Source organism: Laetiporus sulphureus (assembly GCF_001632365.1).
Source record: "Laetiporus sulphureus 93-53 unplaced genomic scaffold LAESUscaffold_4, whole genome shotgun sequence".
NCBI classification, from domain to species: domain Eukaryota; kingdom Fungi; phylum Basidiomycota; class Agaricomycetes; order Polyporales; family Laetiporaceae; genus Laetiporus; species Laetiporus sulphureus.
The window spans coordinates 1,143,231-1,160,474 of record NW_024468513.1 but is presented as its reverse complement, the minus strand read 5'-3'; the positions used below and the strand labels follow the sequence as shown (position 1 = coordinate 1,160,474).

Below are 17,244 nucleotides of genomic sequence, written 5' to 3'. Positions count from 1 at the left end.
GATCTGAGCAACCAGATTTTAAATGATCGCACGTACTTTCTTACTCGGCGATCGTCAGGCGCATATAGTGGCCTCGCTGAACTTCGGTAGCATGCAACACTGTCGACATGTTCTTCGTCGCACGTCTCGACAATTGAATTTTCATGGTATACGCCAGCTTAGGACCGCCCACACTCAGAGCGACTTGCTGGACGAGCTGCGTTCCCGGGGACTTGTGTCGGACATCACGAGGTATGACGGGGTCGTCCATACGCCTTCTTGTGATGCTCGATGCTCAATCTTGTCTAGGCCAGAGCAGCTCGCCTCTGAGCTCAAACGAGAACGTCAGACGGTTTATGCAGGAGTCGACCCCACCGCCAAATCGCTGCATGTCGGACACCTCCTCCCGTTCCTTTGTTTGTTCCACTTCCAACTTCGCGGACATCAAATCATCCCATTGGTATGGTCTCTGCTCTCGTACATTCCTGCTCACGCAGACAATTGTCAGATAGGAGGGGCAACAGGGCTCATTGGAGACCCTTCGGGGCGGTCTACCGAGCGACCGCTCTCCAGACAGCCTGTGGTCGAGGAGAATGTTGTGTCGCTGACCGCGGCCATACAACGATTTTACTCAAAGGCCTTGGACTACGCAGAAGAAAGGCTGCAGTTCTCGTCAAGCACGGTCTTGCCACCAGACGTTCGGAACAACATAGAGTGGCTGCGGGAGCAGAACTTGCTCGAGTTCCTCCGAACAGTGGGCATTCATAGCAGGGTTAACTCGATGCTGGCGAGGGAGAGGTACGAGCTCATGAACAAAAATCGATGGGCTCTAACGTGTCGACGACAGCGTCAAGGCGCGTCTCGCGTCTCAACAGGGCATTTCCTTCGCGGAATTCACATACCAACTATTGCAATCGTATGACTTCCTAACGCTACATCAGAGAGCGGGATGCAATATCCAAATCGGCGGTTCGGACCAGTGGGGTAACATTATTGCCGGAATCGACTTGATCAATCGGGTGAATGCCATCGGCGGCACCGAAAGCACTGTTGAGAAAGGTTTCGGTCTTGTGACTCCCCTTTTGACCACAGCTACTGGAGAGAAGTTTGGCAAGAGCGCAGGAAACGCAGTGTCGCTTGATGAACGAGTGACAAACGTGTTCGAATTCTACCAGGTTTGTAGACTGCCGATGCACACGCACTCTGATGCTAATTAGAGAGTGCAGTTCTTCCTCAGGACTCTTGATGCAGATGTTAGTCAGTACTTGAAAATGTTCACTTTGTTGCCGATACCAAGAATCGATGAAGCGTTAGAGGCACACACGGTAGCTGCCAACGTTAGGATGTTTTTGATTCATACTGAACCAGAGTATTAAAGAGGAGCCCGGAGAAGCGGATCGCACAGCGTCTCTTAGCTCAAGAAGTCACACAACTTGTCCACGGAAGTAAGTATTTCAACATTATTCTGTACCACGATGTCTGTTTGCTCAATATTATGCAGAGGACGGGCTGCGTAGAGCTGAGATTGCGACCAGGGTGTTGTTCGACAACGATTATACCACCTTGAAGGCCGATGAACTCGTCGACTCATTACGAGGCTTGCCTCTGCTTCATTTCTTTGCGGAATCAGACATGTACGGCACGCCCATCACCAAGCTGGCTGTCCGAATTGAGCTCGCCTCCTCCAACAGTAAGTCTTTCATGCCAATGGATCACATGTAACTCGCATTCACCGTGCTCACCAGGCGCAGCTCGTCAACTAGTCGCTGCGAAGGGATTGCATGTCAACAACCAACTAGTCACTGACGCGCAGCAGAAACTCGGGTCTGCCGATCTGATTGACGGACGAATCGCAATCATCCGCGCGGGTAAACACAAGCAAGCAGTAGTAGTGCTGCAGTGATCTTTCGTCCAAAAATAGCTATAGTACCCTTATCAGCTCTGCTGTGGGTCCGTATTTTACTCTAGTGCCCTATTGAGAGCAACCTCAGTCGACGCGTATTGCGCTGTACAATTTTCTCACAGCCCAATATGTCGCAAGGAAACCAATGGTTCCTTTATGAATAGTTCATCAGGCTGTGTCTGCCACGAAACGATGCTGTACACACCTGTAACAAGGAAATCCAGCAGCGCAAGGAGAAGGAGGTATCCCATGTACAGCACAACGCTTGAGAACGAATCCAGCGACAAGCGTGAGACCCAATAGAAGATGCCATAGGCCAGTAGCCAGAAAGCGCTCCCGCCTCCGGTGAGGAAGGCCCTCCAGTGCCACCTGCAGCTCGTTGAGTTGATGCATTTGATGCGATATGAATCGGCTCTCTTACCTGTATTCCTCGGCGCAGAGGAGGAAGTATGTGAATAGAATCGTAACCGTGGCGGTTGTGAGCGATACGACACCAGCCGTTAAGGCCAGGAAGCCGAAGGCGTAGTAAGCCCTGGATGCGAACAGACTCGACAGCACGAAGTAGAGCTCGACGAACGCGGCTCCTGCAAAGCGAGCATCACTCGTCAGTATTGTACCATTCGTGAGTGTACAATAGACCCACCAAAGGGTAAGATGCCTGCCAGCAGTGTTGAAGCCTAGAAATGAAAGGTCAGACGAGTAGCAAAATTGCATATGATATGATTACCCAAGGCTGCAGATATCGTGGTACTGGAGGAATCTGCCTTGGGATCGGGTTAACCCTCACAGGGTTAGGCACGCCCTGAACGGCTCGTGAGATTGTGCAGAGGTTGGGCAATGTGCAATCACCTACTCCGCGTTTCGATCCGATGTAAGATCCGATCAGTGACAACGGTGCTGATATTCCGAACCAGAGAACAACGATTAGTAGCATCGTGCCGAATGGCACAGCGCCTGAGGAACCAGCTGCGACCAGAAATAGGTCGAGCAAGAACACAATTGCGAATACAAATCTGCGAAATATACGTCAACATAGTCACGGACGTACCAAACAATGTACTCACGCAGGTAATACCGTTGCAGTAACGAATGAGTTTTTTCGCTTGTCCATTCCTCCCAGCGTCGCATAGACCCTGCTTGATACATAGCCACCGATACTGGCACATGCAGTGTAAGGTACAGGTCGGACGTTGCTTGATCGTAGACTCACCCGCCGAACAAGCTCCAACAAACCATCATAACCGTCGCCAAGGAGCCCCGATTAGAAGGTGACAGAAAGCCCATCAACGCAAAGACTTATGACTGATGTCAGCAACAATAGAATTCTCTGATCCATCAATACCGATTCACCAAGTGTCACTCCAGCCATCGCACAGAGCTGAGCACCATTGCCGACTAATACCGATAGGATCAGGGGATTACGCGGCGTCCTGAACACTTCGCCGTGTACCAGCTTCCAGCCCCAGTCTTCTTGGACATCTTCCTAACAGCTAGTCATTATCTGACCCATCCGTTGCTGGCAGGAAGGCTCACGCTCAAATCAATGGCATTGTAGCGAGAAATCTGCGGAATTGGAAATTGAGAGAAAATATCATGACATGCACGTCTTACTTACGTCTCGCGACACTGTTCGATAGAGGATCATGGCCACCATGAGACATAGGAATACGACTATAACAAGCGAGTTGATGAGGCTGAACCAGTGTATGCGCTATTGAAAGAATCAGTAAGCGCAGCAGATCGGCGCTAAATGGCGTACAGGGTCAAAGATATGAAGGTAGTTGTCCCATCGAGTCGCCCACGGCGTGTCCGATTCCTGCAGTATGATGGTCAAAAAAGCAAGAAGTGACCGGAGACGACTATTACATACATTCCACATCACACGGTACGTATACCGTACAATATTTGTCCTGTCTTCCTGCAAGATGAGGGGACCATCCGACGGGGAGCAACCCGCTGTAACATCCTGGGAACCACCATGACTAGCATCTTCCTTTAGTAGCCAGTAAATGAAAAATGTATTATTTGTAATTTCACCTGGTAGGCCAGACGAGCACACCGACAATTCGGTGCACTCCTGGACTATATGTGTGGTATCTGTCATAATCATGGGGACCTTCAATTTATCTGACAATTGACTGTTCACTGCACATTACCTCAGCACAATCTCGTAGTGATTGTTCAAAGCCGGCGTCTCGGCCAATTCGTCTTCATCATTGCCAAGATTGAAACCCATATCGAAGAACAGGTCGCCAGTTTTTGTGTCCATTTTCATCTCCGCTGCAGGAAGACCGTCGACAAGCCAATTTAACGCATAGTCTTCTCGGATACGGTCATTGATGAACTTGGCGTCTTCCGCAGGGACTTCCGTTTGGCACAAGACTTTGCACGTGCCGTTGTCTTCAAGCATTCTGATCTACAGCACGTTAGGCAACGGTCGCACGCATCTGTTTGGACATTCACATCATAGGGTGAATTGAATATTCGATCACCGAACAAGATTGACCCCAATGACTCAGGTTCCTTGTGCGGGCCACCCTCCGGTTCGCAGAAATGAAACCTGGAATCATAATGGTCATCTTGCTCCAGGTAGGTCAGCCTTTCATGAAACGTGCCTAGGATAGAGACGACGCACAGTTAATCAGCGATTTCTGAATCCAGCCAACTGTTAGCGACGACGGCACTGGGCAGATAGCTCAATTACGCACGAGTTTCGCGTTGTCAGAGCCACCGAGCATCGGAGTCAAGGCGTTGACGTAGAGGTCAACGGCCTCGCCTTCGGTGTAGTCATGGGGCGCAGCTCCGGGTAGGTAAAATGCATGCGTGGCAGACAACAGGGAGATGACTGCACTGCCCAACAGCCATGTTCGAACTTGCGAACGCGCCATGACAGGAACGAGCAGGGGGCAATGCGCGGTGCTTGCGCGTCACCAGAACGCAAACTCGCACAAACGACGGGGAGGCGATGTGCGACCGCAGATGAATGGTTACGAGAGAGAACGGGATACAGGGCGGCGTACGTGTCAGTGCTCAGTGCTGTTCGCAGGGCGGGACGGCAGGCAAGCGCCCGCGCGGTACCGGCCACGTGGATGGTCTCAATACACATCCCAATTCGGCAACCTTACTCAGAACAGCTCAGCGGCGTAGTGACCGTCCGAACAGCTTTGTCGAGTCGACAGCAGTGGAATATCCGGTATTCCATGCCTGATACGGGCGGTTGGCATATGTTGCGTAGCAGCGACTTTTCCACCGAGGTCGGTACCATATAGATGCGACAGAACGACACACGTCCGCTCGAACGCCCATCACACACTAAAGTAAGCAGGTTGCTCGGTGCACCGCAATTCTTCATGCTTGTGTTGCATCTCTGCATCTGTAGCGGTCAGTCATTCTTCACAAATAGTTCCTTAAGGCAGCATGCCTTCTGATGCTTCCCAAGGCGCTACCGTTAGTTCGTGGCATATATAATGCGGAAATTCAGCTGGCCCGTTCCTACTCATCCTGGAAATCTCCCCAGATACGCGATGGCTGCACCACCACTTGATCTACCTGAGCTACCGGAGGACGTCCTAGTGGATGTATTCGGTCACTTGGGCACGCGGAACGATTTGCTCAATGTGATGCTTGTGCATCGAGCCTGGTATCCCATCGCTATGCAGCTCCAATATGCCGACATATCGCTGAGCTTCTATCAGAGTGATATGTTCTTCTCCATTTCGCGAGGCAGACCATTACGCTGCTTAGAGACTCTGAGCAACAACGATTTTGCTGCAAGAGCAGTACGCCACCTGACCGTGACGGGTATCAATAACGATGTTACTTGCGACCTCGTCATAGAAATCCTGGCCAAGACTCCGGGGCTGCTATCCTTGGATTTCCAGGTGGAGAAAGATGTCCTGGATAAAGGACCCGCGAAAACCTTGCAGTCTCTGGCGGCCTCATCCCAGTTTCTCCCAATGCTCTCCGCGGTCAACTACTATGACGCTCAGTCAGTGATGCTGCTGGCTCAAGGCAGACCGTTGCGTACAATCGGATTGCCCATGCCAATGGACCATACCGCTTTTACGGCTATAACGCAGACGCTGCAGCGCCCCGTGGTACCCATAACTCAATTGCGCCTCTCTATCAAACTCCGCGATTTAGACGACATTGTGGACGCTATCGAGACGATTTGTCGGGCCTTCCCGACCATCGTAGCGCTGACTCTCACATTCAAGTTATCCGAAGTCGGTTCCACATCGTGGGAGAGGGTCAAGGTGAGCTTCTCAAGCTCCTACTCACTGATTCATCTTAGATTGATATATCTGCTATAGGACGTTCTCCGCAGAACTGGCCCGTCGCTGACTACATTGCGTTCTCTCGAAGTGTTTAGCCTGGTGATTTTCCCGGAAACTGTCGACAGGAATCTCGAGTATGCCAAGCAAACGAAACGGATCTGCGAGATGATCGTCAAGTATGTTCCGCAATTACGCCGGGTAGAATTTCGATGGCTGGGGTGGACAATTGATCAGGGAGAGTGGAAACTAGTCCCTCCGGAAGAGATGCTTCGTCAGGTTGATTACTGGCTATACAAGAAGACCCGTCATAGGTGGAAGGCCTCTAGGTACCATTCCCTTCATTATCAACAGTAGCTTTGCCGACTTACTGACGTTGTTCATGTCCGCCCTCAAACAGGCTCGAAATCGTATGAAGCTTGCGGACCAGTGGGAGTCATCGCTCGCACGAAATTACGGCGGAACCTGGAGGTAGATCCACTGTGCTACACTTTGATGGCGTCGATTGAGTCCGGAAAGTAGCTTTCTTGATCGGTCACGGTCTGATGGTCACTTACATAGAACCTTGATCGTAATTCAATATATATAAATACAACTACTGTAGTATTCCTTCCTCTACACTGAATTTCTAGCGTACACGACTAGTATCGAAGACTGCGCCTTAGATTGTCTGTCACCGCCTGCCACACGCGGCGTTATGAAGCAGACGGTAAGCCTTAGGCCGAGGCACCCGTGGTCGGCAACGGCCGAGCGGACATAATAAAGCGCGACCGCTGATCCACTTTTTTTCCCTTGCATGTTCTTGCCCATTTGTCTTCCGCTGTGCGGCGGTGTCTGTTTCCTTAAGTCGCCGTGCTTTCGCCCGTAGCCAACCTTCCTCGATCTATTATCTCCCACAAGAGAATTGCCGGTGTGAGTTGTTGACATCGTGTCGGCCCCATCGCTTACCGATCACGGCATGTTAATCTCCTGGCCACCCAGGATCACCTCTGTGTTCATCCATTATTGATAAACTACGCATAAACTCGTTTCAGACATCCCGTCCTGTTCACTGCGTTGATGCTCCATAACCACCGGAAGCAGTCGGGGACAACCGTGCATCCACAGCAAGAGGCAGGACAACACGCTGCCAGTTCGAACCCCTTATTAAGTTTCAGATTCAATACAATAGGACAAGAGCCTTCTCTTTTGAAGCGCTTCAAAATGTCCGACGAAGACCTTCAGTATCCGGATTCTCCCTCTCCCCCTTCGTCGTTGAAGCCGACTTTGCCCGGAGACGCCCGTTCTTCCTTGACCGATCATCATCGTGTCGCCATGGATGAACGCACCGTCCAGCCGACTACCGTCCCCACCCATGAAGAGGATGACAGCCCAATGGAAGTCGATGTAGCCCCTGTTGCTGCTTCTCAATCGCAGAAGGCGGCTGGAAAGATGGTTGCGTCGTCAACGCACAATGTCTTCCCGGTCTCCCCTGTCTCTTCCACCTCACACAGCTTGCATGTCGCTCCCCAATTCGCATACCAGTTCCATCTAGCTTTACCTCGCCAATCCTCGCCCAATACCCCTCTTGCACCTATACGCCTTCCACCTGAAGGCGAGGCCTCCGGCTCGCAGGTTCCTCCAGAACCACATGTGGCTACTGTTGCTGCTTTGCCGTCATCGCCAACTGCTCTCATCGAATTGATGTCGCAAGCGACTTCTGAGCTCTCACAATGGAGCGAGATAGACGTTCTCGTGGCAAGATATCGTGATGAGCATCAAGAATTTTTACATAGAAATCAAGAATCTCAGCGAGCGCTGCAGCGGGAGAAGGAACAGGCCGTCAAAATGTGCACGACTGTCGACGCGGTCTTCGCGAGAGCGCAGGCTCTGTGCACGACTCGGCAGCAACGTTTACAGGCTAAGCAAGATGATGCAAAACGTTCGCTAGATGCTCAGCGAGCCGCGGAGCAAAGGAGACAGGAGGATGCCGCTGTCGAAGCGCAACGCGAACTCGAGATGCGCGGCAAAGTAGCAGAGCAGAATTGTCCGGCGCAGGCTCAGCGAAGAGCCCAAGAAGAGATGAGTCGCAGAGCGGAAGAGAATGCAGCCCAGGAGGCCGAAGCTAAGCATGGAGAAGCAAACGCAGCTGAGGCGAGACACAGAGTGGAGGCGATTGAGGCGCAGCAAGAAGAATTAGGGCGGCAAATCTCTAATCAGGAACAAGAGAACGCGGTAGCCGAACTCCAAAGGGCAGAGAAAACACGAGAGCTGGAGGAGAAGGGACGTCAGGAAACCTTGAGCAAGGCCGAAGAGGAGGCTCAGTTAATGGCAGAGGACGAGCAACGAAAGGCTGAATATGAGGCCAAGAGAGCTGAGATCGCAGAACTGAAGAGACAGGTCATCGAAAGAGAACGCGAGAACGCAATCGCCGCTCGTGCTCAACGACAGGAAGGCAAGAAGCCGCGACCGGATATCAAAGCAAGACTGGAGAAGGAAAAGAAAGCTGTTAAATCACGTCCACCTACTGCAGCGAAAACTGCCAGCTCAGACGTCGTGTCGAATGAGTCCGCGCAGAATGTGCCAGATTCCAAAGATGTTCCTCAAGGGCGAGCGCTCTCCGGTGATGTAATGCCCTCTGCAGCAGCTTCACCATCCGTCCATGCCAATTCGTCTCCGGCTCTTGTTGACGTGCTTATTGGGTCGGAAGCCAAGGCTTCTGGGAAGAAAGCCAAGGGCCGCAAAAGCAGCGCTCCCAGCACCGGGCCCCAATCTGAACCGTTGCTCAAAGTGGATGAATCTACTAGTATTGCTCAAGCTGCTTCCACCATCATCTCCGAAGAGGGTGATCCGCACTCTCGTGATGTTCTGCCGGTACAAGGCGCCCGTGAAGGTTCTATCAATGCTCATGCGGAACGGGTATCCCGGCCAGCGCATGGCACATGTGTTGACGAGAAGATGGGCAGGAAATTGTCATTGGTGTCAGCGAATGCTGATGCACGGAGTCCGTTAACAGTGAAACAGGAACAACCTATCGATGATGCAAGTTTGACAGCAAACATATCTCAGCCGGAACCATTGGTTTCATTGGCCTCCAGAACGCCTAAATTGCCAATTTTGGCGGATCAATCGCAGCCAGCGGTGAACGCTGATGTTCGTCACAATCAGCCAGTAAATCCCGATGTCAAGTCGAGCGACCGGGTGTACAATCCCGCTGCGGGAACTGCATCAGTAGATGCGCCCGTAGATGACACCTCTACCACCACTCAGTTCTCACTCACTGCTATGTCGTCGCGAGATATGCAGCCGGTTTCCCAATCCATTTCTCCCTCTGTTCGTTTGTTGGAACGAATCTCCCATAACGTGAACACTGGTCCACACTCTACGTTCAACGACCAGACTGCAGAAGCGGAAGGTTGGATAAATCGCCCAAGTGCACCAGACCTCAACCTGCACGGGCGGGGAGCTAGTACTGTCGAGGCCAGACCAACGACTAGGTCCATATTCGATCGTCGTTCTCCTCCGCCTCAGCACTCAGCATCAAGGCAGCGCGGACGCGACCGTCATCCTCTCTACTCGGACCGATCGGCTGTGCAGAGGGGGCGGCCCCAAGAGCGTTCACGGAAGCATGACAGGGACGATGGCATGGAGAGAAGCTCGGACGGACCACCCGCTCGTCGCCCAAGGTATTCGCCTCCAGAGGAACAACAGTACAGACCCATCGCGCCTGCAGGCTCGATCACGTATCTACAAGCTTCAACGTATGCTGGACCCCTGCGATCCCGCCATGAAGCTTTGCCGCCCTCCGATCGCCAATATGACGACGCGCATTATGGCCCTGAGTATGCACCTTACAGTGCGCCTTACGATGGCCGGGATGATGTGTATCAGAGTCAGAGCAACGGCCAGCACTACGAGCAGTCATATCAACCGTCTTCGCAATTAGTTTCTAGCGATCTAGGGCGTATGCATCCCGCCATACGGAATTACGACGATCCGGGGGCCAGCCACACGGCCTCCTCGTCCCGTTACCAATCGACCGCCCACGACGACCGGTTCCAACCGGATCTTCTTGCACGGATGGGACCAAATGCGCAAGCTCCTAGCATTTTGTCTCGTAACGTTGCTCGTGGGCCGCGAACGCCGCCGCATCCGATGCAGAACGTGCATGATTCCCTTCCCAGAAGACCCGAGACTTCAATCGCGAGGGGTCGTGGCAGACAACGGCCCCCGCTCAGTCGTCTTATGAGAGGTAACGACCTTGAATCCCGCTTGTCCTGACTCTACTCTCTGTGAAGTGTGAAGGTGGACACGAGGCAGCCAGGAGGGCTCATGAAAACTTCGAGTGGCTGGTAGTTGGCCCTGGACTTGTCGCGTCCGCAGCATGCTTGCCCCTTCGCTGTACATGTGTGATCGGCTGCATGTACCAGGCTTCCCCTTGTTCTTGTTCTTCTCCAGCCCATTGAGCAACTTTACAATCGACAAAATGCTAATGTGTGATTACTTTACAGTCCAAAGGAGGGCAATTGAATGTGAGAAAGACTATAAATCGTCCATAGGAAGATAGTACAGCAAAACATCGTCAAGCGCGAAACCTGTTGTTCAACTCGCTCCGCAGATCGTAAGCTCCTTCATCTCCTGTAAAACACCCTCGACCTAGGCAAGTATATATTAGTTCGTACAGTGAATCAGAGCGTCCGTCCTGCCCGCACCTGAGCATCAAGCTGTCCTGCCGCATAGTCATCTCGCACGTTCTCCGCGAAGTATCTAAGAGCGAGTCAACCACTGTTATAAAGTGAAGTGATCAAGTTCTGCGTTACCTCTGTACTCCACTGAGTTTCTCGTAACCTTCTTCTGCAAACTTGCATTGCATGCGGATCATCGCTTCGAAACTCGGGTCAAAGAAGGGCACACGTAAATCGAGCAGTTGCGGAAGTTCCGCGATCAGCTGATCATTAAGCATGTCGAATACTTCCTTCGCATCGTCATGTTCCTGCTGCGCCTATGGAGCATGGCACGGTCAAGGACGCATCATAGGACAGGCAGCTTAAGCGCACCTTCGGAAGCTTGGTCGGATCATCGCTGGGCTTGTTGATTAACTTATTCATCCTGCTACGGGCAGCATCGTAGTCTAACAGCTAGAGAGTCTGGTTGAGCGGGTAAAAGGACGGATGTTTTTGGTAGAGAAGGCAAACCTTCTTGTTACGTTTCGAGATATGCTCGTTCACTATTGGGAAATAAGCATTCATCTTGCCCAGCGGCTCCATCACAGTCGTCCTATACGGCGCATCCTAACACGAGGTAAGCACAGTCCACCTTATGTTATCTCAGGTTGGATGAGAATCAGGACACACACCAGCTCTCGTCCAATGCCTGTATCCAAGTCATCAACCGCCCGTTTGTACGCATGCGCAGCCATCGCGCTCTCCGATGATTTGTCCGCCGCGCCATAGAACACGTCTATCGTATCAGCGAGACGACTCTGCGTACTAGCCATCGCTGCTCTCGATCATGAATCCCGTAGCGCAGAGCACGCGAGCGACTGCGCACGCACCTCGCATCGCGTCCAGGTATCCCTTGCTGTCCTTCTGCAACATCTGACATTCCTTCTCGAACCTGCACAACGGCCGCACGAGAATGACTGCGAGTGAACAAAACATTCTGGAAAACGGATAGAAAGCTGGGCATAGGGGCATTGACGCACGTCTTGAATTTCACTTCCTCATCCGTGTAGTCTCTGTCCACCGTGCGCTCGATCTGACCAGTCTTCTGAAGCAACTGTATGCATACATGTCCTATTAGGCCTGATTCGTATGCGAATATACTGGTGCCCGGTGCAGGCAGAAGAGGAGAGGGTGTGACGTACGGTAGTCCCTGCTCGGTTCATGGACTTCTTGAACCTGCACGGAGAACGAATTGAGTCCTACAATCAGCTAGATTGTATGACTTACTCACCCTGACCAACTCATCGTGAATATTCAAAACGCGTCGTGAAAGAGGATGCAGTTAGATCTAGAGGGTTGGATGCAGTCTGTCTGATACGACGGGCGCCTACAGCCTGACGCATAATGTACATCATCACGTGATTGCGTGTACCAATTCAAGCGCCCATAAGCTGCAGAGGCGCTCTGAACCCGAGTGGCCATCCGACGCTCAGGAAGTGTTACAAAAAACGTGTGGGACCGAACGATCACGTTTTGAATATGCTCACTACCAGCAGCGTCGGCGATGCAACGCCGCGGACCCGGATGCGTGCATGCTGTTACACGCGAGACCAGTACCAAAGTATCAGATACCGCGCACGTCCCAGACACGCTGTGTCAAACCGACACGACAGTGCGAAAGCTCTTCGGGAAGTTGGCTGGTGCACTGAGGTGTGATGTGGGTATGTTCGTCGCAGATCCGCCGTTGTGCCTGCTGCGCGCGGTCAGATCTCGCTGCCTCGTTAGCGCTGGTCACACTCGACCGCCTCGTCGACCACAACATAGCTTGGCACCGCAGCGTCCCCCGAAGTGAACTATATACGCAAAGCATTGCACTGTCTTGTTGTTGCCTGCGGTCCTTTCTCATTTCCGGACCGCCAGTCCACTCCGGAAACGAGACGCTTGCCCGGATGAACATCAATCTGTATCGACTTTGCCGTGCATATCCGGTGGCCGGCTGTGCGCTTGATTTTGGCTGCGAAAGGCGCCATCTACAGCGCGAAAAATTGCCCGAAGCCGGACAGGAATTGTGCCGCTGGCACAAACGGGAGATACTAGTCGTCGAGATGGACCTTACCAAAAGCAGCACAAGGGCGGCGAACACGTGGCTCAGGCCTCCATCCTCCGCCCATGAAGTTCGGCCGTCCGTCCCCATGCTCGTTCTCCCCTTGCTCTAGCAATTCCGTCGCGCTGCCCAACGCCCTCCATGTTTCATTTTGGACGCGAACCTTGGACCCAAAGCACTGTACCATTTCAGAAAGCAACATTGTCTCGACGCGGCAGCGTACCACAACTATATTCTTCGTCCGAGTTCAGTACACTACAATATCACAGCATTCCGGCCTTACGACGAGCACCGCTAGCTCCTCTTGACCCTCAGACAACTCACGTCACGCTCACTGTAATTGACGATCAGATGGCCGCGTCGTCGCCATTCCTTGGTTACGCCGACACAGCACAAGATCCCCAACGTCCTGTTGATCTCCTACGCTACAACGCAGGCCGTTCTAATGTGCCTAGTCGCAGTGCCTGTGATGGTGCTGAGCTCGGTGTGCTTCCAGCCAGGAGGAGATCAATCCCAAACCAGTACGCATCTCGTTAACAACCTCATGTTATTCCGACCATGCCAATGTTTTCCATTTATTAGCTCGCAGTACGCAGGCAACACCGCTCACTTGCCCCTACATTTTTCTCGTTCCCTCTCCAGGCGTCCTCATCGCGCATCAACTGCTTCGATGCCCTCCAACAGGCGTCCCTCATTGCCGACGCTACATTTCCAAACGACGAGCTCAACGACGGCAGGGTCGCACTCTACACAAGACGCCCATTCCGTTACAAACGCCGCTCTATTGAGTAATGATGATCTATATTCTAGCCTGTCTACCTTCACATTCGGCTCTGCGTCTCCCGATCACCCTGATTTCCCAGAAAATATTAGCCCATTCGCTTGTGGTAGTGGTTCCAGCAGCGCACACCGCACACCTCGCCCCTCCGTCACTAGTCTTAGCTCGGGTACTAATCAGAATTCCCTCATCGCCTCGCGCGCTCGCTCACTGCGCACGCGTGCCAGAGACATGGATGAAGAGGGCACGCGCGCTGACGATGAATCCGACGCAGAGGCAGAGCAACATTCGCGTGCCAAAATGCGGGCGATGAATGACGGTACACGCAGGCCTTCCCTCCCCATAAACGCTTATTCCTCAGCCAGAGCGACCTCCACATCGAGTTCACCATCGCCACCCGCACCTGCTACTGTGAAGGACGAATCCAAGCGGCCATCTGAACGTGCGGACAGCGAGGACAATGTTGTTGAACACGAGCATACCGAAGCGGAGTCGGAGTCCGGAACTACTTGCGGCGAGGGCGAGGGGGAGAGCGGGGACTTCGACACTGATGTCGAGTTCGACTTCCATCATCATTCCGGTTCTCCTGCAGCTCATGATGTGGAGATGTTAGAGGCTACATCGCGGAGCATGTTCGACGATTCTCGTCAATTTGCATACGATATCCATGATCCGATGCATACGGATGGCCGCATGCACATTGACCAAGTCAGCGGCGCCCACGATGCAGAGCAAGGGCATTTGGGTGTCCCGATCGATCCGGAGGAGTACGCCACTAGGTCAAGAACGCGGGAGGATAGTATAGCAACTCTGACTGCTGGTCAGGGACAAACCCTGTCGCGAGAGGAAGTCAGCCCGACGGTCCCTCTAGACGCTAGTGCGTTGGAGCAGGCAGATCCACAAGCAGTGGATATGCACTTACAGTTCCAGCAAGAGCGCGAAGACGAGCATAAGGATCAGCGTGGACTACAGCACCAGTCCAACGCATATGAAGGTTTGGATCTTGCCTACATCTTCGGCGAGCGCAGCGTCGATCCGGGACGCCGCCAGTCATGGCAGTCAAATGCCCCATCGTGGATGCAAATCGATCCCAGTGCGCCTCCGCAGCCCCTAATAAACCCGGAGGGGTTTGAAACGTTCGATTATCCAGGTTGGGGCACAGCCGTGACTGGGCCATCCGGGCGACGACCGAGCACTGTGACGGTGGGAAGCGTCGGCGAAGACGCATTCACCCGCCACCTGCAGCGCTATGACCCAGTATCAAGCGAGCGTGCTTTGCAATGGAGTTTCAGGAGAGAGGCGTTAGATGGTGTAACTATAGACGCGCGCGCTAATACGCGACGAGCTCATGGCGCGGACGCTGCTGGGGCGCGAGCCACGATACCTGGTGCACAAGAGACCTGGAGGCAGGCCCATGTCGGGCGTTTCAGAGTGGACAGGCACATGGTGAAACGTGAGTTATCCTCTTCTCGATCGGAGAGATCGGGTTCACGCCTGACAACTTTTAAGCAGCAGAAGATCCGATGAAGCCTTCGTCCCAGCGAATCGTCGTGCGGCATATTGTTGACCCACTATCATATGGCAACACTCACGGTGGTCCGGTGTCCGTCGTGCACAAACACTCGCGAGCAATAGCGTTTTCCATCTTCCGCAAATATGATCTCTTCCGCCAGACACGTCAAGGGCACACGTCTATGCCGACTAGCTCAAGCATACTCCTCGCAACGAAACGTGTCCAGGAACAATATACCAGTACCCGTACCACGAATCAGCTCAAAGAGCACGGTTTGCTGAGGGACGGAGATAGCCGGACTCGTGCTCACGGTGGAAGCGGCAATGCGTCAGCGAGCGAGAGCGGACCGTCCGGAAGAACCGTTGTACGTAGCGCTTCAGCAGGGGCCAAGGCTCGAGAGAGACCCAATGCGAACTCTAAAGGCAAAGGCAAGGAGCCTAGGTCGGATCCGCCGTCGCATACATCTAGCGCAGACAGCATGACAAGTCGCTCTACAGCGAACGAACAGGCGTCGTTAATCTTCGCCAGGACTTACGCATCCTCTTCGTCTTCGGATCCTTCCGTACCAATCATCCCGACAGTGGCAGATGCGCATGATGCTTATTTATCCTCAGGATATACTGCAGCAGTACGACATTCGGTAGATGTCACTTCCAAGTATGGCTCGCCCCCGCCTACAGCCTCCTCTTCATCCAGTCGTTCTCCCACACATGTCGATTCTATGGCGATCGATGATTACGAGGAGCGAATGCCCCCGCGCACATCTCATGCAGAAGCGTTTGCGACCATATTCGATCAGAGTAGCATTGAGTACTTCCGTGGAGGGTCGGACCAGCGTTCCTCGGAGCACGATCTGTCACATTCCAGGAGCATCACGGAACGCCTGCGACGAAGGTTGCTGGGCCAAAACTTCCGGCCTTCACAAGGCCCACCATCAGCTGCGTTAGAAGGTCGATATACTCCGCCATGGTTGACGATGGCTCCGCGATCGAGGGTCGAGGAACGAGATCGGGTAATACAAAATCTTAATGAGTCCTTCAAGGATGTCGGTTTGCTGCCATCATTCAAGACCAAGGGCATGAAGCCCAGGCACCATCGTCCAAATGAGACTGTGAACATCTTCTCACACGTCCCCGCGGATTCTCTTCACATGCTTCTGCCATTGTGGCCCGGCGAAACCGATTCGGCGTCCGTAGTTCTTAACGAAGATTCCTCTTCGTACAGTGTTCCGGTCGAGGAACGGCAGTACCTTCTAGTTTATTATGTGCCATTCGACGAACGTAAGGAGAAGAGCAAAAAACAAGACAGCAAGAAGCGTTCAAGATCAGGTTCGCACGTGGCTATGGCTTCTTCGGGCTCTGGAGCTTCCAAAACGATCCTCCTCACCTCGTTCTCCGTCCGTGCCAGGCTGATTTCGTATCAGGACCTGTTAGGTACTGGCGTTAGGCTCCCAATTGAAGGGCTTTCCGTTGCTGGCTCTATGGCGGAGGCGATGCGGTTACTTCCATCCAATGCTATCCGTGAGACGCGACTGGAGACGCCATGGGCCATCATCGGAATCTGCAACAGCCGAAACAAGGGCGTGGAGTTTCTCCCGGAAGGCCTGGCAAAGGTTGGTCTCGCTATTGCGTTGCCATCTCCTAGCCCGGAGCCCGTGCAGATGTCCTCTGAGGCCGAGGAGCCAGAGATAAACTGGGAGCTCACACCTATCGGGAGAGCTGCAGTGGAGATGGCATGGTTGGGGTGCCTTGCGATGACCAGTTTCGGCCCGGAGTCCCCTACTAATAAGTAATATTGATCTGTGTATTGTACCTTGACTACTCTTGTTTTCATACTTTGACATGGTTACTACTTCTTCATTATTTGGATCATCCCATCCCCTCCTCCAGTTCGTCCTCAGTGCATCTCTATACCCTTGACAAGTGTATAATCTACTCTCTCAATTCTGTTACGACATTAGGACCTTGGTCGTTTGCCTTGTATGCCTATATTTTTCGTACAGTGTTGCGTCTGCACCGTCTCCCCGTCACTGTGAACTTCTGCGCATCGC

The 17,244-nt window shown here is 52.9% G+C and overlaps 5 protein-coding genes across 5 annotated transcripts; 3 read left to right on the top strand and 2 right to left on the bottom strand.

Moving 5' to 3' along the window:
- Nucleotides 1–91: 91 nt before the first annotated feature.
- LAESUDRAFT_755644 (uncharacterized protein) lies at nucleotides 92–1,882 on the top strand (the record flags this gene model as incomplete). The annotated part of the gene is made up of 8 exons (XM_040912047.1): nucleotides 92–231; nucleotides 289–439; nucleotides 488–777; nucleotides 827–1,154; nucleotides 1,206–1,304; nucleotides 1,358–1,424; nucleotides 1,481–1,669; nucleotides 1,725–1,882. The coding sequence occupies 8 exons, from the start codon at nucleotides 92–94 to the stop codon at nucleotides 1,880–1,882; spliced, it is 1,422 nt and encodes a 473-aa protein (XP_040768756.1).
- Nucleotides 1,883–1,966: 84 nt separating this feature from the next.
- On the bottom strand, nucleotides 1,967–4,770 carry LAESUDRAFT_643331 (uncharacterized protein; the record flags this gene model as incomplete). The annotated part of the gene is made up of 18 exons (XM_040903781.1): nucleotides 1,967–2,034; nucleotides 2,088–2,251; nucleotides 2,304–2,466; nucleotides 2,526–2,559; nucleotides 2,610–2,684; nucleotides 2,736–2,895; nucleotides 2,947–3,039; nucleotides 3,093–3,177; nucleotides 3,233–3,365; nucleotides 3,416–3,445; nucleotides 3,498–3,593; nucleotides 3,642–3,698; nucleotides 3,753–3,864; nucleotides 3,920–3,979; nucleotides 4,039–4,298; nucleotides 4,346–4,461; nucleotides 4,518–4,533; nucleotides 4,591–4,770. 18 exons carry the CDS (start codon nucleotides 4,768–4,770, stop codon nucleotides 1,967–1,969), a joined length of 1,902 nt encoding a protein of 633 aa, XP_040768755.1.
- A 636-nt stretch (nucleotides 4,771–5,406) lies between these two features.
- LAESUDRAFT_711405 (uncharacterized protein) lies at nucleotides 5,407–10,416 on the top strand (the record flags this gene model as incomplete). Its single annotated transcript, XM_040906829.1, has 6 exons — nucleotides 5,407–6,138; nucleotides 6,196–6,463; nucleotides 6,557–6,627; nucleotides 6,761–6,865; nucleotides 7,025–7,068; nucleotides 7,191–10,416. 6 exons carry the CDS (start codon nucleotides 5,407–5,409, stop codon nucleotides 10,414–10,416), a joined length of 4,446 nt encoding a protein of 1,481 aa, XP_040768754.1.
- Nucleotides 10,417–10,737: 321 nt separating this feature from the next.
- On the bottom strand, nucleotides 10,738–12,104 carry LAESUDRAFT_734698 (BAR-domain-containing protein; the record flags this gene model as incomplete). The annotated part of the gene is made up of 10 exons (XM_040910536.1): nucleotides 10,738–10,791; nucleotides 10,848–10,902; nucleotides 10,956–11,137; nucleotides 11,193–11,273; nucleotides 11,331–11,426; nucleotides 11,492–11,634; nucleotides 11,690–11,751; nucleotides 11,840–11,913; nucleotides 12,002–12,035; nucleotides 12,091–12,104. The coding sequence occupies 10 exons, from the start codon at nucleotides 12,102–12,104 to the stop codon at nucleotides 10,738–10,740; spliced, it is 795 nt and encodes a 264-aa protein (XP_040768753.1).
- Nucleotides 12,105–13,573: 1,469 nt separating this feature from the next.
- LAESUDRAFT_755639 (uncharacterized protein) lies at nucleotides 13,574–16,986 on the top strand (the record flags this gene model as incomplete). Its single annotated transcript, XM_040912046.1, has 2 exons — nucleotides 13,574–15,134; nucleotides 15,194–16,986. The coding sequence occupies 2 exons, from the start codon at nucleotides 13,574–13,576 to the stop codon at nucleotides 16,984–16,986; spliced, it is 3,354 nt and encodes a 1,117-aa protein (XP_040768752.1).
- Nucleotides 16,987–17,244: the final 258 nt, after the last annotated feature.